The sequence below is a fragment of the Dromiciops gliroides genome, chromosome 3 (assembly GCF_019393635.1).
Source record: "Dromiciops gliroides isolate mDroGli1 chromosome 3, mDroGli1.pri, whole genome shotgun sequence".
Taxonomy (NCBI): domain Eukaryota; kingdom Metazoa; phylum Chordata; class Mammalia; order Microbiotheria; family Microbiotheriidae; genus Dromiciops; species Dromiciops gliroides.
The window spans coordinates 565,000,900-565,022,128 of NC_057863.1; the positions used below are offsets into that span (position 1 = coordinate 565,000,900).

Sequence of the window (21,229 nt, forward strand, 5' to 3'; positions counted from 1 at the left end):
CACATTTCCTAGCCCAAGTCCACCTCTTAAACCCATCAGCTTGACAAACCAGTACCACATATGTTTTTATAATGCCTTTGTTTATAAGAGCTGTCCATACAATGAAACCGTCTGTTTTGGGATTTCTATTGCATTCCCACTGGCAGAAAGACTAAGTGAGCTTAGAAGCATACCAACAGATACTGTTTCCTTTTAGAAAAATAGTTCAATTAGAACATGAATTTTATTTCAAGAGGAACTCTCACTAGTAATCATACTAAAAGAAAAGGAATTCTGCTTGAAAATAATCTTCCTATAATGAGAGGATCTGAGAAATCCAAGAGCTGTGCATGAGGAATGGCTGAAATGCTACCTATCACTGTTAAGTACACTTCTGTAATAAGAATCATTATTTGAACCTGTTTTCATCTTGTTCTTCCTGACTTCTCAGTCAAACCTTTTGCCTCTCTTTCTAGAACTGTCACATTTTTCCCTAGCATTAAAAATTTGAAAATGCAATCATTGCCCAAGCCACATTCCCAGACTGCCATTAGTGATACTATTGGATGCTGGTATGATTACAGAAGCGAAGGTGCCATCTCTCATTTGTGATACATTCCTTAGTCAACTCTCTTCAAAGGAACCAGGGTTGAGCTCTCCAATTGGTGTTTTATGAAGTTTATAATTGCTTTTTCCCTCCAATATCCCTTTAGGAGTCTGGTGAGGATTGAGTCACATCATCTCTTCTAGAAATGAGCATGTATGTGTGCTATTCCCTAGATGGGAGCTTAGATGGGTAAATCCAGCTATAGATCAGAAAGCAGGATATTAAAGCTATATATATTTTAAAATGATTTCAGAAGTAATCTACATTTCATTAGGCACACAAATGCCACCCTCTCTGAAAAGTTCAATAAAAATCAGCAGGGCCAAGTGACCAGATTTGGGGTTTGAAAAGAGAAACTTTTTGTTGTCTACCTTTAGCAAGTGGATGAAGGAGATTCCTTTGTATACACAAAGGTCAAAATTTATAGTACAAATTTTAATGACTATCCAAAGTTAAAATAATTACCAACCATTCAAATGGTGTCTTTTGGATCTGGTGAGGATTTTTAAAAAGTATATATACTAGTGAAATTACCTAGTTAAAATAAATAATACCAAATAGAATGTAGCTTTAACAAATATCTGCTTTTTAAAATGTCTAAATGATGTTTTTTTTCTCTTCTGTTCAAAACATGTATAAAATAGTATACTTCAATTGTCTACTGAATCATAAGGACACAAAAATAGCACTGGAAAAACTCTTGAACGTCATATAATCTAATTTCTTTATTTTACCAATGAAGAAACTGAGACCCAGGGAAGGTAAATGACTTGTCCAAGGTGACAAGGTAAGTTTCAAAGGAGCAGATCATGACTCCAGACTCAATGCTCCTTACATAGCACTATGACCTAAAGCTCACAAAAATAGAAATGAGACTCAGTGTAGATAACATAGAGCACTACATACCTAAAGAGAAATGATGGCAAGAAATAAGCTGGATATACCAGGGTGTTATGTTGCAAGGGCCTAAGTTCTGGATTTAGAGTCAAAGGACCTGGGTTCAAATCTCAGCATGCTACTTACTAGGTATGCAACCTTAGGAAAGTCACTTAACCTCTCTGAGCCTCCATTTTCTTACCTCTGAAAGAAGACAAAATGTCTTCCGAGGTACCTCTCAGATCTTCTCCCCATCATTCTAAGAAAACACTGTGGACCAGCCAAAAGCTGAATTATCAGGCCCTGATTAATAAAAAGCTAATTATAGATAGCAGTAGCATGTTCTGCCAGTATCAGACTACCAAGTCAGAAAGAAGCCTCTCCATTATTTCATTTCTGAAACCTAAAGCAATGTGGGTTCCACAAAAACCCTTGAATCCAGTAGTCAGTGCTGGCTAGAAATTTCCTTATGACACCTTTCATCTTTTCTGTACTTTCTGACAATAAACTATATAGCTGAACTTTGTCCTCCAAACTTAAGCATGGTCATGTTCTACCACCATTAAAACATGAAAAACAGTAGACCAAATCACCTTCCCAGCAGTTGAGGGGATTCAGTTCATAGCTTGAACTTCTAAGGCACCAACACCTGCTCTAAACATCTAATCTATTATATATGTATTTTCTTTTTATATCATGTTTCCCCTACTAGAGTACAAACTCTACAGGGCAGGGTCATCAGCCCCCCTTTTTTGGGTATTCCCAATACGTAGCCCAGTGAAAATGAATGTTGATTGATTGAACTAGAGGGTAGAAAAGGGACAAACTGGTAAAAGTTTCCTCATTCATGAACGGCTTACATCAGTGAAATCACAGGTCCAATTCCCATCCACCTACACTATGGGGTTATTGTGTGAGTGAGGATAAAATGGGAAAATGAATGTTTATATTGTAAAAACCAAACACATTAAACATGAATGTAAAGGACTTTTCAAACCTTAAAAGTACTTAAAAGCACCAATGGCTCCTCTTCCCCCTATAGCACATACCCAATTGTAAATGCCCATGTTATTTTTCATCTTTCAGTCTCAGGCACTTAGCATAAAGGTTTGAAGATAATAGGTTTTAATGTCTGTTGCAAAGATGAATTGATTTATATTGAGTCTACAATCCATTAAATCTCCTAGTCTTCGACAGAAATTGTTTACTAGCCATGTCTCCCACAGACTGCACTACTGCAGTATTTCCATTTTGAAAAAGGAATCTGTATAATATACCCAAGAAATATGGGTCATCTAAGCCTCCACTGGAAGACACATGAAGGAGGATGAAACTATTATTTTCCAAAGTATGCTATTCCACTCTGGGATAGGCCTCATTGTCAGAGGGGTTTGTTTTTTCTTGACATCAAGCCTAAATATGTCTCTTTCCATTTCTACCCAGTGCTTTTACTTCTGCCTTATGAGGATAAGCACACACAAAAAATGTGATCCCTCTTCTACCTGATACCCTGTCAAGTACCTGAAACACCAAGTATGATTCCCTTTCCTCTACCATCCTCCCACATCTCCTTGCTGCCAGGCAATTCAGCACCAGTTCCCTCAACTGATGAATTCATCAATCAACACTTGTTAGCATCTCTTATGTCCCAGGCAATGTGCTAAGATAGATAGAGATAGAGATAGAGATAGAGATAGAGATAGAGATAGAGATAGAGATAGAGATAGAGATAGAGATAGAGATAGAGATAGAGATAGAGATAGAGATAGAGATAGAGATAGAGATAGAGATAGAGATAGAGATAGAGATAGAGATAGAGATAGAGAGATAGAGAGAGAGATAGAGAGAGATAGAGATAGAGAAAGAGAGAGAGAGATGATAGAGATAGAGATGATAGAGATAGAGATAGAAATTGAGATTGAGATTGAGATTGAGATAGGCATAGAGTGATAGAGATAGATATATCTAAGTAGATGTGTATGCACCTATGTGTAAAATTATAAGTTTTTATATATCACATGTGACATATCATATATGAGTATATATAGATATGTGTGTATGTGTATGTATGCATGTGTGTATGTGTGTGTGTATATATATGTTTCTTGAACGTGAGTTGCACAAAGGATCAGCAGTGATAGGTGTAGTGGATTGGGTACTGGACTTAGCGTCAGAAAGACCTAGTTCAAATTCTGCTATAGACACTGGCTAGTTCTGTGACCCTGGGTAAGTCATTTAATATCACTCAGCTTGTTCCTTTAGCTATATAATGAAGAGTACTTTGTAGCAATTAGAATACTATATAAATGCTCAATATTATTAATAATAATAAGATGATTAGCGATAATTTCTCTATTTCATGCAAGTATGGCTATCCATTTGGTAAAGAGAGATTCTGGACTAGAATTAGAGAAAGGCTGGGGATTTGGAGATATATATATATATACACACATATATATGTGTGTGTGTATGTATATACATATATATAAGTATGTATATATACATATATATACATGTATATAAAATTATTATTAATGACCAATAATAGTTTGGGGAGATTCAGAGTCATACCTCCAAATGCAACTCAAATTCAAAATGTCCAAAACAACTCTTCATCTTTTACTTTAAACTGGCCTTTTACCTTAATTTTAGCATTTATGTGTAAATTTTATGACCATTTTCTTATGCTGCTAGGCTACAAATCTCTAAGTCATTTACTGTTCTCACTTTACTAATTAGATATTGTCAATAGCTAAGTCAGTTTTCGTGATCCTACCATTGTAATATCTCTTACACCGATCCCTTCTCTATTCCCACCAACACCATGCTTAATTTATTTCCTCAATACATTATACTCAGATTCTGGAAATCATCTTTTAACTGTCTCTAGTTTCTTCCCATTCCAATTCATCCTACACAATGAAGATTACACCAAAGCAATCTTTGGAATGTGTATTTCTGATTATGACACTCTACAACTGGCAAGCATGGATCCTCAATACCCAATGAATTGAATCTAAACACTGTTGTGGAATATTCACAAGGCCCTCTATAATAAGGTTTCATCATATGACCGACACTAAGCAGCAAATGTCAAAATGAAATTATATTTAGTCCAAATTGAATTAGTAGCTAACCTTTTAAACTTGAAAAAGTCACTAAAATATTCTGTTTCTTCATCTATAAATTGAGAAGATTGTACCAAATAATCTATTATACTATTTTTCCAACCCTACCAATAATATTCCCTTCGCAAGTTTTATGATAATCTCAAATGTGGCTATTCTTCATTCCCAAAAGTTAACCTACCACATTTCATACCATCATACATTGTCATGCCTTTTATTCTTAAAGCAAACTAATATGTTACCGAGTGACCACCTATTAAAATACTGTCAATCTTGGCTAAAATGACAAAAAAGGAAAATAATAAATGTTGGAGAAGCTGTGGGAAAATTGGAACACTAATTCATTGTTGGTGGAGCTGTGAACTGATCCAACCATTCTGGAGAGCAATTCGGAATTATGCCCAAAGGGAGATAAAGCTGTGCATACCCTTTGACCCAGCAATAACACTTTTAGGTCTTTTTCCCAAAGAAATCATGGAAAGAGGAAAGGGACCCACATGTACAAAAATCTTTATAGCTGCTCTTTATGTGGTGGCAAGGAACTGGAAGTCGCGAGGATGTCCATCAATTGGGGAATGGCTGGACAAGTTGTGGTATATGAATACAATGGAATACTATTGTGTGGTAAGAAATGATGAGCAGGAGGAGTTCAGAGAAACCTGGAAGGTCTTGCATGAGCTGATGATGAGTGAGATGAGCAGAACCAGAAGAACATTGTACACAGTATCATCAACATTGAGTGTTGACCTACTGTGATGGACTATATTCTTCTCACCAATGCAATGGTACAGAAGAATTCCAGGGAACTCATGATAGAAGAGGATCTCCAAATCCAAGGAAAAAAAAAAGAACTGTGGAGTATAGATGCTGAATGAACCATACTATTTCTTTTGTTTTTGGTGCTGTTGTTTTTTTTCTATTTTGAGGTTTTTCATCATTGCTGATTTTTTCTCTTATAACAGGACTAATGCAGAAATAGGATTAATGTTATTATGTGTATATATATGTGTGTATAGATATATATCTATATATCTATATGTATATGTATATAGATATATAGATTTATAGATATAACCTATATCAGATTATCTGCTGTCTAGGGGAGGGGGGAGGGAGGGGAGGGAGGGAGAAAAATCTGAAATTGTAAAATTTGTATAAACAAAAGATGAGAACTATCTTTACATGTAATGGAAAAAATAAAATACCCTATATGTAAAAAAATATTTTTAAAATAGACAATGAGAAAAAAAATACTGTCAATCTTTTAAGGCCCAGATTTATTGCCATCTCCTCTATAAACTTTTATTCATCAACAATTTGTAAGGGATTTATCATAGCTCTTTTGTACCTTTCTTGTGTTTGTATATTATCTTACTTTGTATCACAATATTTAAATCGTGCCTGAGAGCAGACATTCTACATCACCCATCTTTGTATCACTAACACCTAGTAAACTGTTTTAATGTTTAATAGACAAAAAAGTCTAATGAATTAAAACGGCCATGTTTTTTCCCTATTAATTAAGCATATAACCTGGCATACCAGAAAAGCCTGGATCACAACTTTCTAAAGCAAATATATATGTGTGTGTGTGTGTGTGTGTGTGTGTGTATGTATATATATATATATATATCCAGATATCTTTAGATTTCTTTGAAGAAGTCTGTCGATAGATAATGTATTTTATGACTATTAGCACTGGACTTGCCAATTTTTTGAGAATGATAGGGAAAATATATCTTTTCTAGATGTTGCTTGCAAGGGTCCAAATACACCAAGTAAGAGGTGGTATTTATACATTAAAAGATATGAAGTTGGGGCAGCTAGGTGGTGCACTGAATAAAAGCACAGGCCCTGGATTCAGAAGGACCCGAGTTCAAATCTGTCCTCAGACACTTGACACATACTAGCTGTGTGATCCTGGGCAAGTCACTTAACCCTCATTGCCCCCCCCCCCAAAAAAAACACAAAGAAACAAACAAGAAAACAACAAAAACAAAAACATAATAAAATAAAATATATGAAGTTAACAGAAGAGTAAGGTGGACCTATCAAGGTGGTGAGAGAACTCAAAGGAACTAGGAATGTTAAATAATCTGAGTATTTTTAGTTTGAAACAGACCATAAAGAGATATATTTCTAATATTTAACAGCCTGTAATATTGAAGAGGGATGAGATAAAATCTCTGCTTAACTCCATAGAGCAAATCTAGGAGAAATGGGTAGAATTGCAGAGAGCCAGATGAGTTCAATTAAAGTAAAACCTTCATAATAATTTGAACTTTCCCAAAATGGAATGAGATATCTCTGTAAATAGTGAATTCTTTATCACTAGAGTTCTTCAAGTGGAAGCTGAAATACCATTTCTTTAAAATGTCATAGAGGGGATTCATGCTTCAGGTAAAGGCTAGAATAGATATCCCTTCATGATTTAGGATTCTATTATTCTTCAAGTTTTCTTTTGTTGTTCTTTTCCTAATACATCAATTAAATTTGTACCTGTTCCATCCCATTTCTCTAAAAATCAATTGTCAACATTTCAAGTTTAGCTAGCAGGAGTCAGGAGGGTACTGTATAGCCAAACCCAACTTGTAATCAAATATGAAGCCTATAACTCTACAGCAGAAGATAATTGATGTACCCAATGGAAGAACCTAGGAAATAGGTTCTAATAAGTCCCTCAACAAATATTTGTTAAGTGCCTACTATGTGGCAAGCACTGCTCCAAATAAACACCAGAAATATGACAAGGATATTTTTCATATTTATTCTCAAGATTGCAATTTATTATTTGATCTTTACTCCTGTAATTTTCTATTGCTTTTTATAGATTACTGGCTTTAAGAATTATAGATTCCTTGACTCTCTTTATAACTATTCTGGCCTCTGGGCATTTCTAAACTACAAAATATTCCTTACTGTCATTAGCAATTCTACAGCTCTCAAGAGTTACACAGTTTCTTAAGTATAAACATTAACTTACCCATGCCGAGCTCTTAGCTTTTTCATTAGTGGAGGAATTATTGGACTAAATCCATATGGGACCCTGAGACCCCATATAGGGCACAGGAAAACATCCCCAAAGTTTCATTTTTCATACACTTTGGAGCTGGTTCCTTTGCAATTTGCTGAGTGGCAAATAGAACAATTTCTCTTCTTTATTCCTTGACATCACCCTTATTTTCAAGGCTCAAAGACTGTTACCACTTCCCCTGAGGCAGCTCACATAGCTGTCTCTCAATGCAATTCTCCCGGGCATTCAGCATTTTTAAATATACCTCCATGTTCATCATTGGCACAAATTAAATCATATGTATGTTCCCCACATCATGATGACAGAAGGAAGTCTGTTCAGACTAAATCCCTTCCTTCTCTGCTCCTTGTCCTTGAGACTGGGACTGAGGAAATTTTTTACTTTTATTTCTGGTTTGCTTACCCTGAGACATGAAGTATCAGCAATATGTAGAAGACGAAGAAGAGATTATGTGTATACCAGAAGATGTCATAATTAGAAACCCTGAAAAAAAAGGTTGTAGTCAGTACTACTTTCATATATTCTATTCCACCTAAAAGGAAAATACATAGTTCTATAAATATGACATTCTCTAAGATGATTAAGAATGGAGTGAATCATGTATTTAACCTATTAATATCAGAGTGGCTAATACATTCAAGAGAACAGAGAAAACTGAAATCAGTTACAAATGCTGGTTTATCTGCTTAAAGCCATCCAGGATATTGCAACAATAAGTATAAATATAGCTAAAATAAATGGTGCTGTTGGATGTAATGACAATGTAGGAGAAAGGAACTGCAAACTGAGACTGCTAATTAGGGTATATCTACTTTTTTAAGTGCAAGCATGCTTATTATCTTTCCTTTGCCCTTACTTTATAATGATTTTAACACTGTTTATTATGTTCAATTGTTGCAGTCATGTCCTCCTTTTCATGAGCCCATTTGGGTTTTCTTGGCGAAGAAACAGAGAGCAAAGTACTTTCTCCAGCTCATTTTACAGATGAGAAAACTGTGGAAAACAGGGTTAAATGACTTGCCCAGGGTCATAAAGCTAATAAGTCTCTGAGATCAGATTTGAACTCAGGTTTTCCTGACTCCAATCCTGGCACTTCATCCACTGTGCCACCTAGCTGCATACTCTGTTCACAAAATTATAGTGACAGTCTGCTTCAAGAAGAAATTGTGAGATGAGCAGGTCAACAAACATTTTTAAAAAATAACTTTGTACAAAGTGAATACAAAAGACCTTAGAGCCAAAGGGTATTCTAAGGGATGTTTGGATTAAATTATATAACAAATGAAGACAAAAGTGAACATTCTAAAAGGGCAAAATGAAAAGCTGTAGAGTTACTTGAAAGAAAGAAAAAATAAACAGAGATTTGCCTATACTGGGAAGATGAATCACCTACTGTAGGATATAAGTGAATTTCAAAAGCTTATAGATTTAGGGATGGATGTAACACCAAAGTACATATAGTCCAAATTCCTCATTTGTAAAATGAGGAAATGAAGGTTTATATACTTGTCCAAGGTCACACAGATATTAAATGCCAGAAGCAGGATTGAGGCCAGGTCTTATATCCAAGTCAAACATTCTTTCCAAAGTACCACAATGTCTCACCTATTATAGTAAAGATTTTAATATTTAGGGGAAAATGCATCCTATAAGGAAGAGTCTGTAAATTAGCCTAGAAATAAAGGATTATACTAAAAATACAATAAAATAATGAAACATCGGGAGAAACAAAAGCCACATTATTCAATTATATTTTTGCTATACCCAGTGTCTAATATACAGGGGATGATTAATGAATACTTACTTATTTATAAGAATATATTTTTTCCATATAAAGGGTTAGTACACATTGAATAAAATAAATAAATGAAAAGGAGTTCTATATATAAGATCACTAGAAAAGTTAGTGAACATATAACAACATCAGACAATGGCATGTGGTAGGGTCTGCAAATTTAATGAAATATAGATTATCTAAAAATATATTTTTGAGAATAAATGGAAAGATTTTTGACTTTAACAGCACAGTAGCTTTTGCTAAGGAAGGTCCATCCACCAACCCAGATTATAAACATCTGCAGATAACAGTCTTAAAAAGTTGCCCAAAGTCAAGTATTAATTAAAACAATCAGGGTAAATTCCACCAGATTCCTTTAATCAATGTCGTTTCAGTAAAGGTATTCAGTCAATAATCAATCTACTTAATTATATATCAGAATGCAACCCACCTTTCCCCATTTCATCCATAAAAATATCATTTGAGACTTTGTCTATAGTTGTCTCATTTCTAGATATCTTAAATTTATGGAATTTACGTGATATATTGATCTAATGATGCTACCAAAAAAAAAGAGAAAAGGAAAAAGGAAATGAGGCTATATGGACATTACTGTCTTAATGAACCTATGCCAGCCACTACTTATCTTGCCTTTGATGTTTAATGCCTCTTGCATCTGCCATCTAATAGTATGCTCTGGCTCTCTACTAGGGATTGAAGTGACATTTATTTAATTGTTAAATTGCATAATCTTAATTTTCCCTTTTAAAGAATGGGAAAATTGTACATCTCTAATTATCTGGCACCTCTCACTTTCTTCATAATTCCTCCAAGATTTCCAACTGTAGGTCAGTCAATTGACAAGCATTTATTAAGTACCTACTATGAACCAGACACTGTGCTACCTGCTAGAGATACAAAGAAAGGCAAAAAACAAAACAAAACAACAACAACAACAACAACAACAAAAACACAACACCACTCCCTGCTGTCAAATAGCTCACAATTATATGGAAGAGAGAGCATTCAAATAACTATGCACAAACAAGGTGTATACAAGATAAATTGAAAGTAAGCTCCAATTGGAGACTGAGGACTAGAAAATGTTTTATGCAGAGGGTGGAACTTAAGCTGAGATTTGAAAGTAGCCAGGGAAGTCAAGAGGGAAAGATGAGGAGGGATAGAGTGAGTTCCAGGCATAACAAGTGAAAATTTCTGGAGTCAGGAGATGAATCGTCTTGTTCAAGAAGCAGTAGGGAGGCTGGTGTCACTGGCTTCAAAAGTATGTGGAGGGAAGTAAAATCTAGAAATACCAGGAGATTAGAAGGGGGAAGGTTCTGAATGACTCTAAAAGCCATTCAGGATATTAATCTTGATCCTAAAGGCAATAGGGAACTGCTGAAATTGACTGAATAGGGGATTGTGGGAAAAGGTTGTCAAATTTTCATGTTAGCAAGATCAGTTTGATAGATGAGTGGAAGACAGAGTGACTTGAAGAGAGCCTTAAGTCAAGGAGACCAACCAGCAGGCTGTTGCAACAGTCCAAACATGAGGTCATGAGGGCCTTCCCAAGAACAGTAACAGTGTCAGAGAAGGGGACATACAAGAAAGTTTTTACAAAGGTAGAAACAAGTTGATAACTGATGAGTAAAAAATGGTGAGAGAGAGTAAAAAGGCAAAGGATCATCCCTAAGTTGCAAGCTTTGTTGATAACAATGGAGAAGTAAGGAAGAACTATGAGCTACCAGAATTTTCAGATCTTTAGGATATATTTCAACTGGGCCTGGATGCATCAAGAGACAGTTCACCCAAGGAAAAGAGTGGTACCTTGAGAATCAGAAGACCTGGGGTCAAATCTTGCCTCTTGTATTTATTAGTTAAGTGCCTTTAATTCCCTTAACATTCACTGGTCTCAATTTCCTCATTTGTAAAATAAGGAGGCTGAACTGGGTGCTTCTAAGGTCCCTTCCTCTTTGATTCTATGAGCCATTATTAACTGTGTATAATTTGACCATCTTGGGCTTAGTTTTCCTGTTAACGTTTTTGTTATTCCCTTAAGTCTGAACAGTGTCCATCTAAATAGAGAAGTTAAAAGTAAAATGGGAAATCAAGTAATTCTAATTTTTCTTTGGTCATCTGTTAACATTACATATTACACACCAAGTGGGCCTGTCCCATACTTGTTCTTCATGCTTTGCAAATATCATAAACAGGTTTTTTTGAGGCTCTAACCATTCTTCTATTAAACTTAACTTACTCAAGTTTTATCAGTTTTCTTGAGATTACCAAATCTTATATCTACATTTTTCTAGGAAGAAATAAAAAAGAAAGCTTCTTCATGAATTACTTAGATTTCACTCTAGATAGTTTAATAGTTTAATAACTTCCATTTATGTAGCAGTTTCAAGTTTTCAGAACACTTTACACACATTGTATCATTTGATCCTTTCAACAAACTTATGATTAAGTATTATTATTATTCCAATTTTCTAGATAAAAAAAAAAAAGATCAGAGAGGTTAAGTGACTTGCCAAGGGCAACACTGCTAGAAACTGAAGTGGAGTTTAAACCCAGGTTTTTCTGATTCCACATCTGGTGCTACTTTCATTAATCCACACTTCCTCTCTAGGGTATTCATCATTGTTAAGGGACTAGATTATTAATCAAAGATTACCAGCAGCAGTTCAGTCAATTCACAGGCATCTACATAGCACCTACTAATGGCCAAACACTGTGCAAAGTGTTGGGTATATAAAGGCAAAAACAAGCAAACAAACAAAAAAAAAAAGTTCTGCTCTCAAGGAGCTCATAGTTATATGGAGGGGACAACATGTAAATAACTATGTACAAACAAGACATATGCAAGATACATTGGAGAAAACCCCCAACAGGCAATTGAAGACTGGAACTCCAACTTTTCAGGCAGGGCATAGAAGATCACACAGGTATTCAGACTCATGATCTGATTCCCTTTTCATTCATAAAATCATAAAGAAACTAAGAATAAGAAAGGAACTCAGAAAATCAAAGGTCATTTTAGTTCAACTGATGCCTAAACTGGAAACACTATTACAAAATTCCCAATAAGTAGTTATCCCTCTTCCAACTCATGGAGAATACATTAATTCCTGTCCATTTTTTATGGTTCTGACTTTTAGTTTTCTTTGTATTAAGCTGAAATCTGCCATTGCACCTATCACTCCCATCCCAGGTCAACTAAAACAAATCTAATACCATTTCCATATAAATAAACCTTTCAAAAATTTTAAACTGCTATCAAGCAACTCCCTAAACTTCTTCTACATTAAATCCAAATTCATCTAGGTCAGAAATAGTATAAATAATGAATCCCACAAAGTGATCACATATATTTGAATTTGCACTACTCAAAGTTATAATTATGTAAAATATTATCATTGGTTCTAGCCAAATGGAAATATACAGTGTGAATTTGAATAATGCGACCACTTTGCAGAATTCATCATTCATACTGATAGGGACCTAGCTATATAACACTGGCCCTAGTTCTGTCACTGTTCTAGCTTGTCCTCTGGACACTCAATATTTTCCATATCCTTCCTAAAAGATAGTGCCCAGAACTGAACACAGTGTTCTAGGCATTGCCTGAAAGTAGCAGAGTACAAGTTCTCCTACCTTTCATTCTCATCACTAATTTTCTATTCAAATCAACTTACAATCATTTTCACTTTTTTAGCTGCCATGTTACACATACTCATATTGACCTTGAAACCCTTCCCCACATACATATGATACACATATATGTGTGTGCATGTCTGTAAATACACATATGTATGAAATAACTTTTAGAAAACTCAGAACTATTGTGCCATCACAATCCTGAAATTAGGCAATTTAAAAAAAAAACAAGAATAAGACTTTACACTTATCTCTATTAAACTTCATTTTATTACATTCAACTCATCATCCTAGCTTTAAAAATACTTTTGTAGCCCAATTCTTAAGTCCAGCATGAAAATCAAGTCATCAAGCCAATTCTAGTCAAATATGAATGCTAAACTCCCAAGTGTTTTTTCATCTGCAAATTTTAAAAAATATGAAATCTAGGCTTCACTGAAGTGTTCTTAACATAGGGTCAATGAGCCCACAAATATTTAAGGAAATATTTGAATTTCAACGGGAAAACATTTTTATTTTCACCAATATCTAATTGAAAGTCAGCATTTCCTTTATTTATAAATATAGCTCTATTTAGAAAGAGCACATAGGCTTCACCAGACTGCCAAAGTGATCTCTAACACACACACACACACACACACACACACACATTAAGAATCCCTCCTTTAAGCCAACACAGATCCATTAATTAGTCAGTACTTCTGTGACATGTCAGTCAACCATTTCGGGAGGCTTAATACCTACATTACTGAATATCGTACATCTTTCCATTCTTTGCAAAATTACATCAAACAGGATTTTGTCAAATACAATGACAAATTTTAGGAAAACTACATATACAACATAGCCCTAATCTGCTAATCAGATAATTGAAGGAAGGAAAAAAGAAAAGAAGAAAGGAAGGAATGAAGAATGTTTTCAATGTTTGCTCTTAATGATTGTCACTTCCCTTCCAAAGTTCTTTTAAACCACTCCTTTAAAATTGTATTCTACAGGCAGCTAGGTGGTGCAGTGGATAGAGCACTGGCCCTGGATTCAGGACTACCTGAGTTCAGATCCAGCCTCAGACACTTAACACTTACTAGCTGTGTGACCCTGGGCAAGTCACTTACCCCCAATTGCCTCACTAAAAAAAAAAAAAATGTATTCTACAGGCAGCTAGGTGGTACAGTGGATAAAGTACCAGCCCTGGATTCAGGAAGACATGAGTTCATATGTGACCTCAGACACTTAACACTTTCTAACTGTGTGACCCTGGGCAAGTCACATAATCCTCATTGCCCCCCCCCAAAAAAAATTGCTTTCTAGAATGTCAGGGATTGAATTCAAGTTCACTGGCCTATAATTTGAAGAATTCATCTTTTTACCATTTTTCAAAACTGGAAAACCATTTGTCCATCTCTGGTATTGTGGTAGCTTTCTTGTTTTTACTACCCTCAAAGGTCACTAGCAATAACTCAGTAATCATCTCTGCCAATTCTTTCAGTATCCTAGGATTTGAATACATCAAGGAGAATGAGGCAGGTTTTCTTGTTATCCATTTTTATCTTAGATAACAACTCTCTATAAAGCACTTTTATTCTCAGCACCATGTGATATTAACACATCCACCTATGAGTAGAAGAAATTACCAATTCACCAGTTAAGGGTCAGTCCACCTCTGTGGAGAGAAAGTGCCTATACAAATACTCTGTTGAATAGAATACAAAGAACTAGAAGCCTCGAAACTCTTTTTCGTGTGTTTAATGTCAGATTGATTCATCTTTTAATTATGTCTTTTTTTCTAAATACAAGGCTTTTATAAGCCAGATATCTTCATTCACATAATCAAACCTTCTCTAAATCCCAACACACTTTAAAAAGATCAAAAATGCAATTAATTTTCTATCTGATAACGATGTTGGCAAAATAAACTCTGAAAATAAATGTTCTCCCATGAACTTAACACAGGGAGAGGATTCTGGGAAGATGGTGGAGTAGGTGAGGAAACTAGGCTCCTCCAAATTCCCTCCACCAAAAAAAAAAAAAAAAAAAGACAACATGACCTCAAAGTGAAGGTAGAACAGCAGAAATAAACAAAAGATAAGGTAAATTAAAAAATTTAAGGAAGAAAAGAATTTTTTGAAAACTAGAATTGGGCAAGGGGAAGTCAATTACATTATAGGACACTAAGAAATAAACAATATCAAAAGAATGAGAAAAATTGAAGCAAGCAATTAAAAAAAAACTATTTAAATATCATGGACCTACAATCAGGTTTACACAAGACCTAGTGGCTTACACATTGAAGGACCACAAGTTTGGGAATACTACATTTTACAGTGCAAAATAGATGGGGTTATAAGCAAGGGTAACATCAAAGAAAGTTAAGTATAATCCTGAGTGGAACAAAATGGATATTTAACTAATTGAAAGGCTTTTGTGTATTTATAACAAAAAGAAAAGGGCAGAACAATGGGAAATTTGACATAAGATTCAGGAAAAACATAAGGTAAACATTAAAGACCAATTATAAGGTACTCAAGGTCAAATCATTTAATTCTTATATATGAAAATGTTATTAGTAGTCTTATGACTCATCATTTGAATAGTTTGAAAGAAAGCTTAAGGCATGTATGATAGTGTGATTCTAAAAAAAAATAAAACTGTGTGGGGGGAGATAAAAAGAAGTAATTATTGAATACAAATGAGGAAGAATTGATACAGAACCAAGTGAGGGTGAAGGGCTGGCAGTGCTGGAGCCTTACTCTGATTGGAAATGGGTTACAGATAAAACAACATATAAATCTAAAAGGGTATAAAAGTCATCTAAACTTTTAAAGATATAAGGGGGGAAGGGGATAGAATAAGGAAAGGACTTTTTAGAAGAGTGTGTATAATAAGAATTAGAAAGGGGAGAGTTCCAGGGAGAAACTAAGAAAGATAAGTAGATTATAGTGGAGGGGGAGGGGGAGAGGATAAGGAAGACACTCTTAAAGAGGTGGGTAAACTAATAAGTGGGGGCCAAGGTAGTGGGTAAAAGTAAATTCTATGAGTGAGGAGAGATAGGGTATATAGGGTGAGAAGTATAGTAAGGAAAAACAGGATGGAGAGAAATACACAAGTAATTATAATTTTGAATATGAATTGGATGAATTTACCCATAAAACAGAAACGGGTAGCACAATAAATTAAAAATCTGAATGAATTGAACAGTATATTACTTTCAGGAAACACAATAAAAATGAGAGATACACACAGTTAAAATAAAGGGCTGGAACAGATTTTATTATGTAAAAAAAGGACAGGTACTAATCATGATCTCAGACAAAGTTAAGGCTAAAATAGATTTAATTAAAAGAGAAAAATAGGGGTACTGTAACAAGTATAAGAAATATTCAATTGTTTTAAATTTTTTTAAATAACAAGATATTATAAAATACCTGAAAGTATACCTGCAAGACAGACATAATAAGTATATGAACATAAGTATAAAATACTCATTATACAAATAAGATCAGATTTAAATAATTGGAGAAACACATTGTTCATGAGTAGGCAAAGCAAATATAATAAAAATTACCATTTTACCTAAATAACCTATTATTTAAAGGACTATAGTAACTTTGTGTTTGACAAATGTAAAGACTGGACTTATTGGGATAAGAATTCATTATTTGAGAAAAAAAGAGTTGGAAAAACTTGAAATCATTTTGGAAGAAATTGAGCATAGACCAATACATTATATCATGTACTGAAATAAGGTCAAAATGGATATATGACTTAGGTATAAAAGTATATATCACAAGAAAATTAGAAGAATATGCAACTTAATACATATTAGACTCATGGATAGGAAAATAATATATGAAGAAAAAAGAGAGAGCATTGTTGAAGTATAAAATGGATAATTGAATTATTTTAAATTTTAAAAGTTATTGTATAAATAAAACCAATGTAGCCAACATTAGAAGGAAAGCAGAAAACTGGGGGAAAACTTTCATTGACAATCTCTCAGATGAAGGTCTCATTTCTCAGCTATGTAAAGAACTTTGTCAAATTTATAAAATATGAATCATTACCCAGTTGATAAATGGTCAAGGGATATGAAAAGGCAGATTTTCAGTGAAGAAATCAAAACTACATATAATCATATGAAAAAACATTCTAAATAATTATTGATTAGAGAGATGAAAATTGAAACAACTTTAAGATATTATTTTACACCTATCAGATTGGTTAAAATGATAAATGCCCTTCATTGGGGGATGGGTAGACAATCTGTGGTTTAAGATTCTAATAGAATTCTAATGTGATATAAGGAGTGAGGAGCTGATTGATCTAGAAAAACTTGGAAAGACTTGGACCTATGAAGAAAGATGCTATCTACTTCCAGAGAAAGAACTAACCAATAGAAATATGCATAGTATGGTCTTACATATAATTGTGTGTGCATATACACACACACACACACATACATACACACGTGTGTGTGTGTGTGTGTGTGTGTGTGTGTGTGTGTGTGTGTGTGTGTGTGTGTGTGTGAGAGAGAGAGAGAGAGAGGGACACACACGCACAGAGACAGAGACAGAGACAGAGGGAGAGAGATTATAGTTGCAATTAATTGTTTCCTTCTCTGTGGTGGGTAGGGGAAAGGGAAAAAAAAGTTAAAGTAGACAGCAGAGAACAAAAGAAAACCTACAAGAAAGCATGGAAAAGCTTGGTAGTTTTGAAAACAATGTATTTATTACATAGGTTTTCCTGAAATGAAAATTTAGTGTTTTATATTGAATCCTCTCACGTGTTCTGCTGTATACATGGAAATATTTTTTTTCTTTTTACATTTTGTATTTAAGTCTAAAATGAATTTTAAAAATTTTTAAAAATACAAAAGAAAGTGAAGTCTTTAATATTCAGAAAGAAATGACAGCTATTTATAAATAAAATTGATTATAAATTTAAGAAACATGCTGGAGCAGTGCAGCTAGGTGGCTCAGTGGATAAAGCACCTGTCCTGGATTCAGGAGGTTTCTTGTTATCCATTTTTATCTTAGATAAAATTCAGCCTCAGGCACTTTACACTTACTAGCTGTGTGACCTTGGGCAAGTCACTTACCCCTCATTACCCTGCCAAAAAGAAAAAGAAAAGAAACATACTAAAGGGGGAAAAAGCCTCAATTAGGAAAAACCTCATTAAGGTAATCACTGATAAAATATAAGCTTCAACTTACCTAAATTTCGTAACTAAGATAATAAACCTAATCAGGTAGCTCTTTCACATAAAGGCTATTTCCTTAAGAGAACCTGTGGCTTTGTGCAGTATTGTGATAAAGCATTGGCCTTGGTATTAAGCAATCTGACTTCCTGTCCTACTTCTGCCATTTATTAGTTGTGCAACCATGCCTAAATCACTTCAGATGAGTCTGGGCCTCAATTTTCTTAAATCCAGAATGGGGATAATGATAACACTTTTCTTTACTTAACTCAGAGTCTGTTGTCAGAAAAAAAATTTTCCCCTCAGACATAAGGTACACTTTCATTACCTAAGCTGGCAATTTACTTTAAGTGCTATAACTACAAGACAAATAGAAATAATAAGAATGATCTAACAAAACAATTTCATATTAGGGACTTAAGTCTGTTATTTGTTTTCTTTAAAAACAAAACAAAACAAGCGCATATGCCCCCCTCCTAAGATCAACACCTTGTTAACTCAATCTCTAATGCTATTATAGACATAGTTATAGGAAAATAAGTTTTAGAACTATAGTAGGCCTTTAAAATCATTTGATCCATGAATTTCATTTATCATGTATGAAAAATGAGGGTGAAAAAAGGTTCTGGAAAAGGAAATCAACATTCAGAATGAAACACTAAGGTTCAATTGAAGTCCTCATTAGTCCCTCCAAAAAATTCTTCAATATATTATGCTTCCTAGGGCAAGAAAAATGGAACTCATATTTTAAAAAAGACTTTTAAATCATGATAAAAACAAAAACATGTAATTCTGCTTAAAATTCATCAGAAAATTTAAGCAAAGAATGTACTTGCCTAAATCTGTTAGGATGAGAGCTCTTTGAGAGCAGAGACTATTTGGTTTTCTGTTTGTATCTCAAGAGTTTAGCACAATGTACATGTTAATACCTAATAAATGCTTTCACAAAAATTCATTGATTCAAGATGCTTAATAAATACTGTGTTATTCATCAATTCATTTATTCTGGTTAAAGAAAAGTTTCACTGAGTTATGACAAACACAAGAGAAAATCTAAAGGAGGGGGGAAAAAAAAACTAAATTGAAAAAAGAAAATAATGGGAATGATTCTTACCGAATGGCATATGTAGAAGCTGTAATCATGAGGAACAACACCAACACCATGCACACCCCTGTCAATCCAGGAACTAAAATAAATAGATAAATACATAAATAAATACATGTGCACACAATTAAATTGTTCTGAGAAAAATCATAAAGAGTTATTACTTAGAAATCAAAAGTACTCTGCTCTCTGTTGGAAATACAAATCAAAAGCCAACCAGCTCTGTGTACTTTTCCCCTTGAACTGGCCATTTTATTAATTATCACAGTTTTGTAGACATTCTTGCAAAACCTATTTCCTCCCTCCCCAGCATGAGTGCTTGTATTTTCATACTGGTCCACATGACCTGGTGAATACATATAAATTGTTGTCAGCCCTCCCAAAAGGCATATCACAGCCTGAGACCAGAGAATGTCAGAAAACAACTATAACATCTAATGGCCTTGTTGGGTTGGTTTTGTTTTTCTCAGCTTTTAATTTTTTCTTTAAGCTAGCTGCTTACCAAAGGACCTCATTTTTTTTCTAATGCTTTTTGGCTGTGGTACCTGAAATACAAAGCCCAATCCTTTTCAAAAAAGCACCATTAAAAAAAAAAAAAGCTGGATGGGAAAATAGATATTTTCAGACAAAGAGATTACAATGCCAGCTGTTGCTAAGGCCATTGGCAGGCCCATTTTTGTTTTGAAATGGAAAACATGCTGAATTATGCCTTCTGACTGCCTGATGAGAAAAATTATTGCATTTGTACCAAAACCGGCTCAATACAAAAAGTAATGTACAAACTGACATTGCTTTTAAAAATCATCAGGAGAAACTACTGATGAGACCAAGCTAATGGCGGCATAGACGGAATGGTAGGCAAAACCAAAATGGCTGACACAGTCTAGAAGAGAACTGGACTTGAAATTTTATTTGTATAGGAAAATCTGCTTGTAGAAACATTTAATCCTAAGCATGTTGGCATCCTCTCTGTGATTTATAGCCTTAGAGATTTCCTTGCTGGCAAAATCCTGGCCCCTCATTCAGATTAGATTATAATTGTCAAATATTTAGCCAAATAAATAAAATCATAATACAACATAGATAATATAAATTTGTGGTATTCTAAGTTAATATAGTAGTAGATAGATATATTATATTTCTATTTGAAATTTATATCACTGGCCAAGAGCATATACCAAGAGCCAAGAGTATAAGTGACTTGCCCACACTAACCCAGCTACTTTATATCAGAGCTGAGGTCAGCTATAGCATGCTGCCTCTGAAGTACTTAAAACAAAAAACAAAAAACCCTCAATCACTAAAATGTCTATACACTTTGACCCAGAGATTCCACTGGGAAAATATTAAAAAAAGTCAAAAACAGAAAGAAAGTCATCATATGTACCAAAATATCCAGAGAAGCACATTTTGTGGTAGCAAATAATTAGGAACAAATTAAGAATCTATCCATTTAAACTGAACTAAACAACCTTTGGTAAATGAAGGAATGGAATATTACTGTATTGTAAAAACATAACAAATAGCAGGACTTCACAGAAATGTAGAATATATGAATTGCTACAGAGGGAGAAAGAAAGATTAGTAAGAATATACATACATATATATGTATGTGTGTGTATATATACATATATATATATATATATATATATTTAAAAAACTGAATGTTATGTGTTCTATTGACCAATCTTTAGTCCAAAGTAAAATTGGGGAAAAAAAAAAAAGAAAAAAATCAACCCAGGGGCAGCTAGGTGGGGCAGTGGATAAAGCACTGGCCCTGGATTCAGAAGGACTTGAATTCAAATCCAGCTTCAGACACTTGACACTTACTAGCTGTGTGACCGTGGGCAAGTCACTTAACCCTCACTGACC

General features: G+C 34.3%; 1 protein-coding gene across 1 annotated transcript in view; it reads right to left on the reverse strand.

Annotated features, from left to right (window-relative positions):
* The window catches only part of NOX4 (NADPH oxidase 4), a 265,085-nt gene that overhangs the window by 166,797 nt on the left and 77,059 nt on the right, over window positions 1-21,229 (reverse strand). Inside the window, 2 exon segments of the mRNA XM_043996145.1 lie at window positions 8,027-8,107; window positions 19,367-19,439. Coding sequence (XP_043852080.1) covers window positions 8,027-8,107; window positions 19,367-19,439 — 154 coding nt within the window.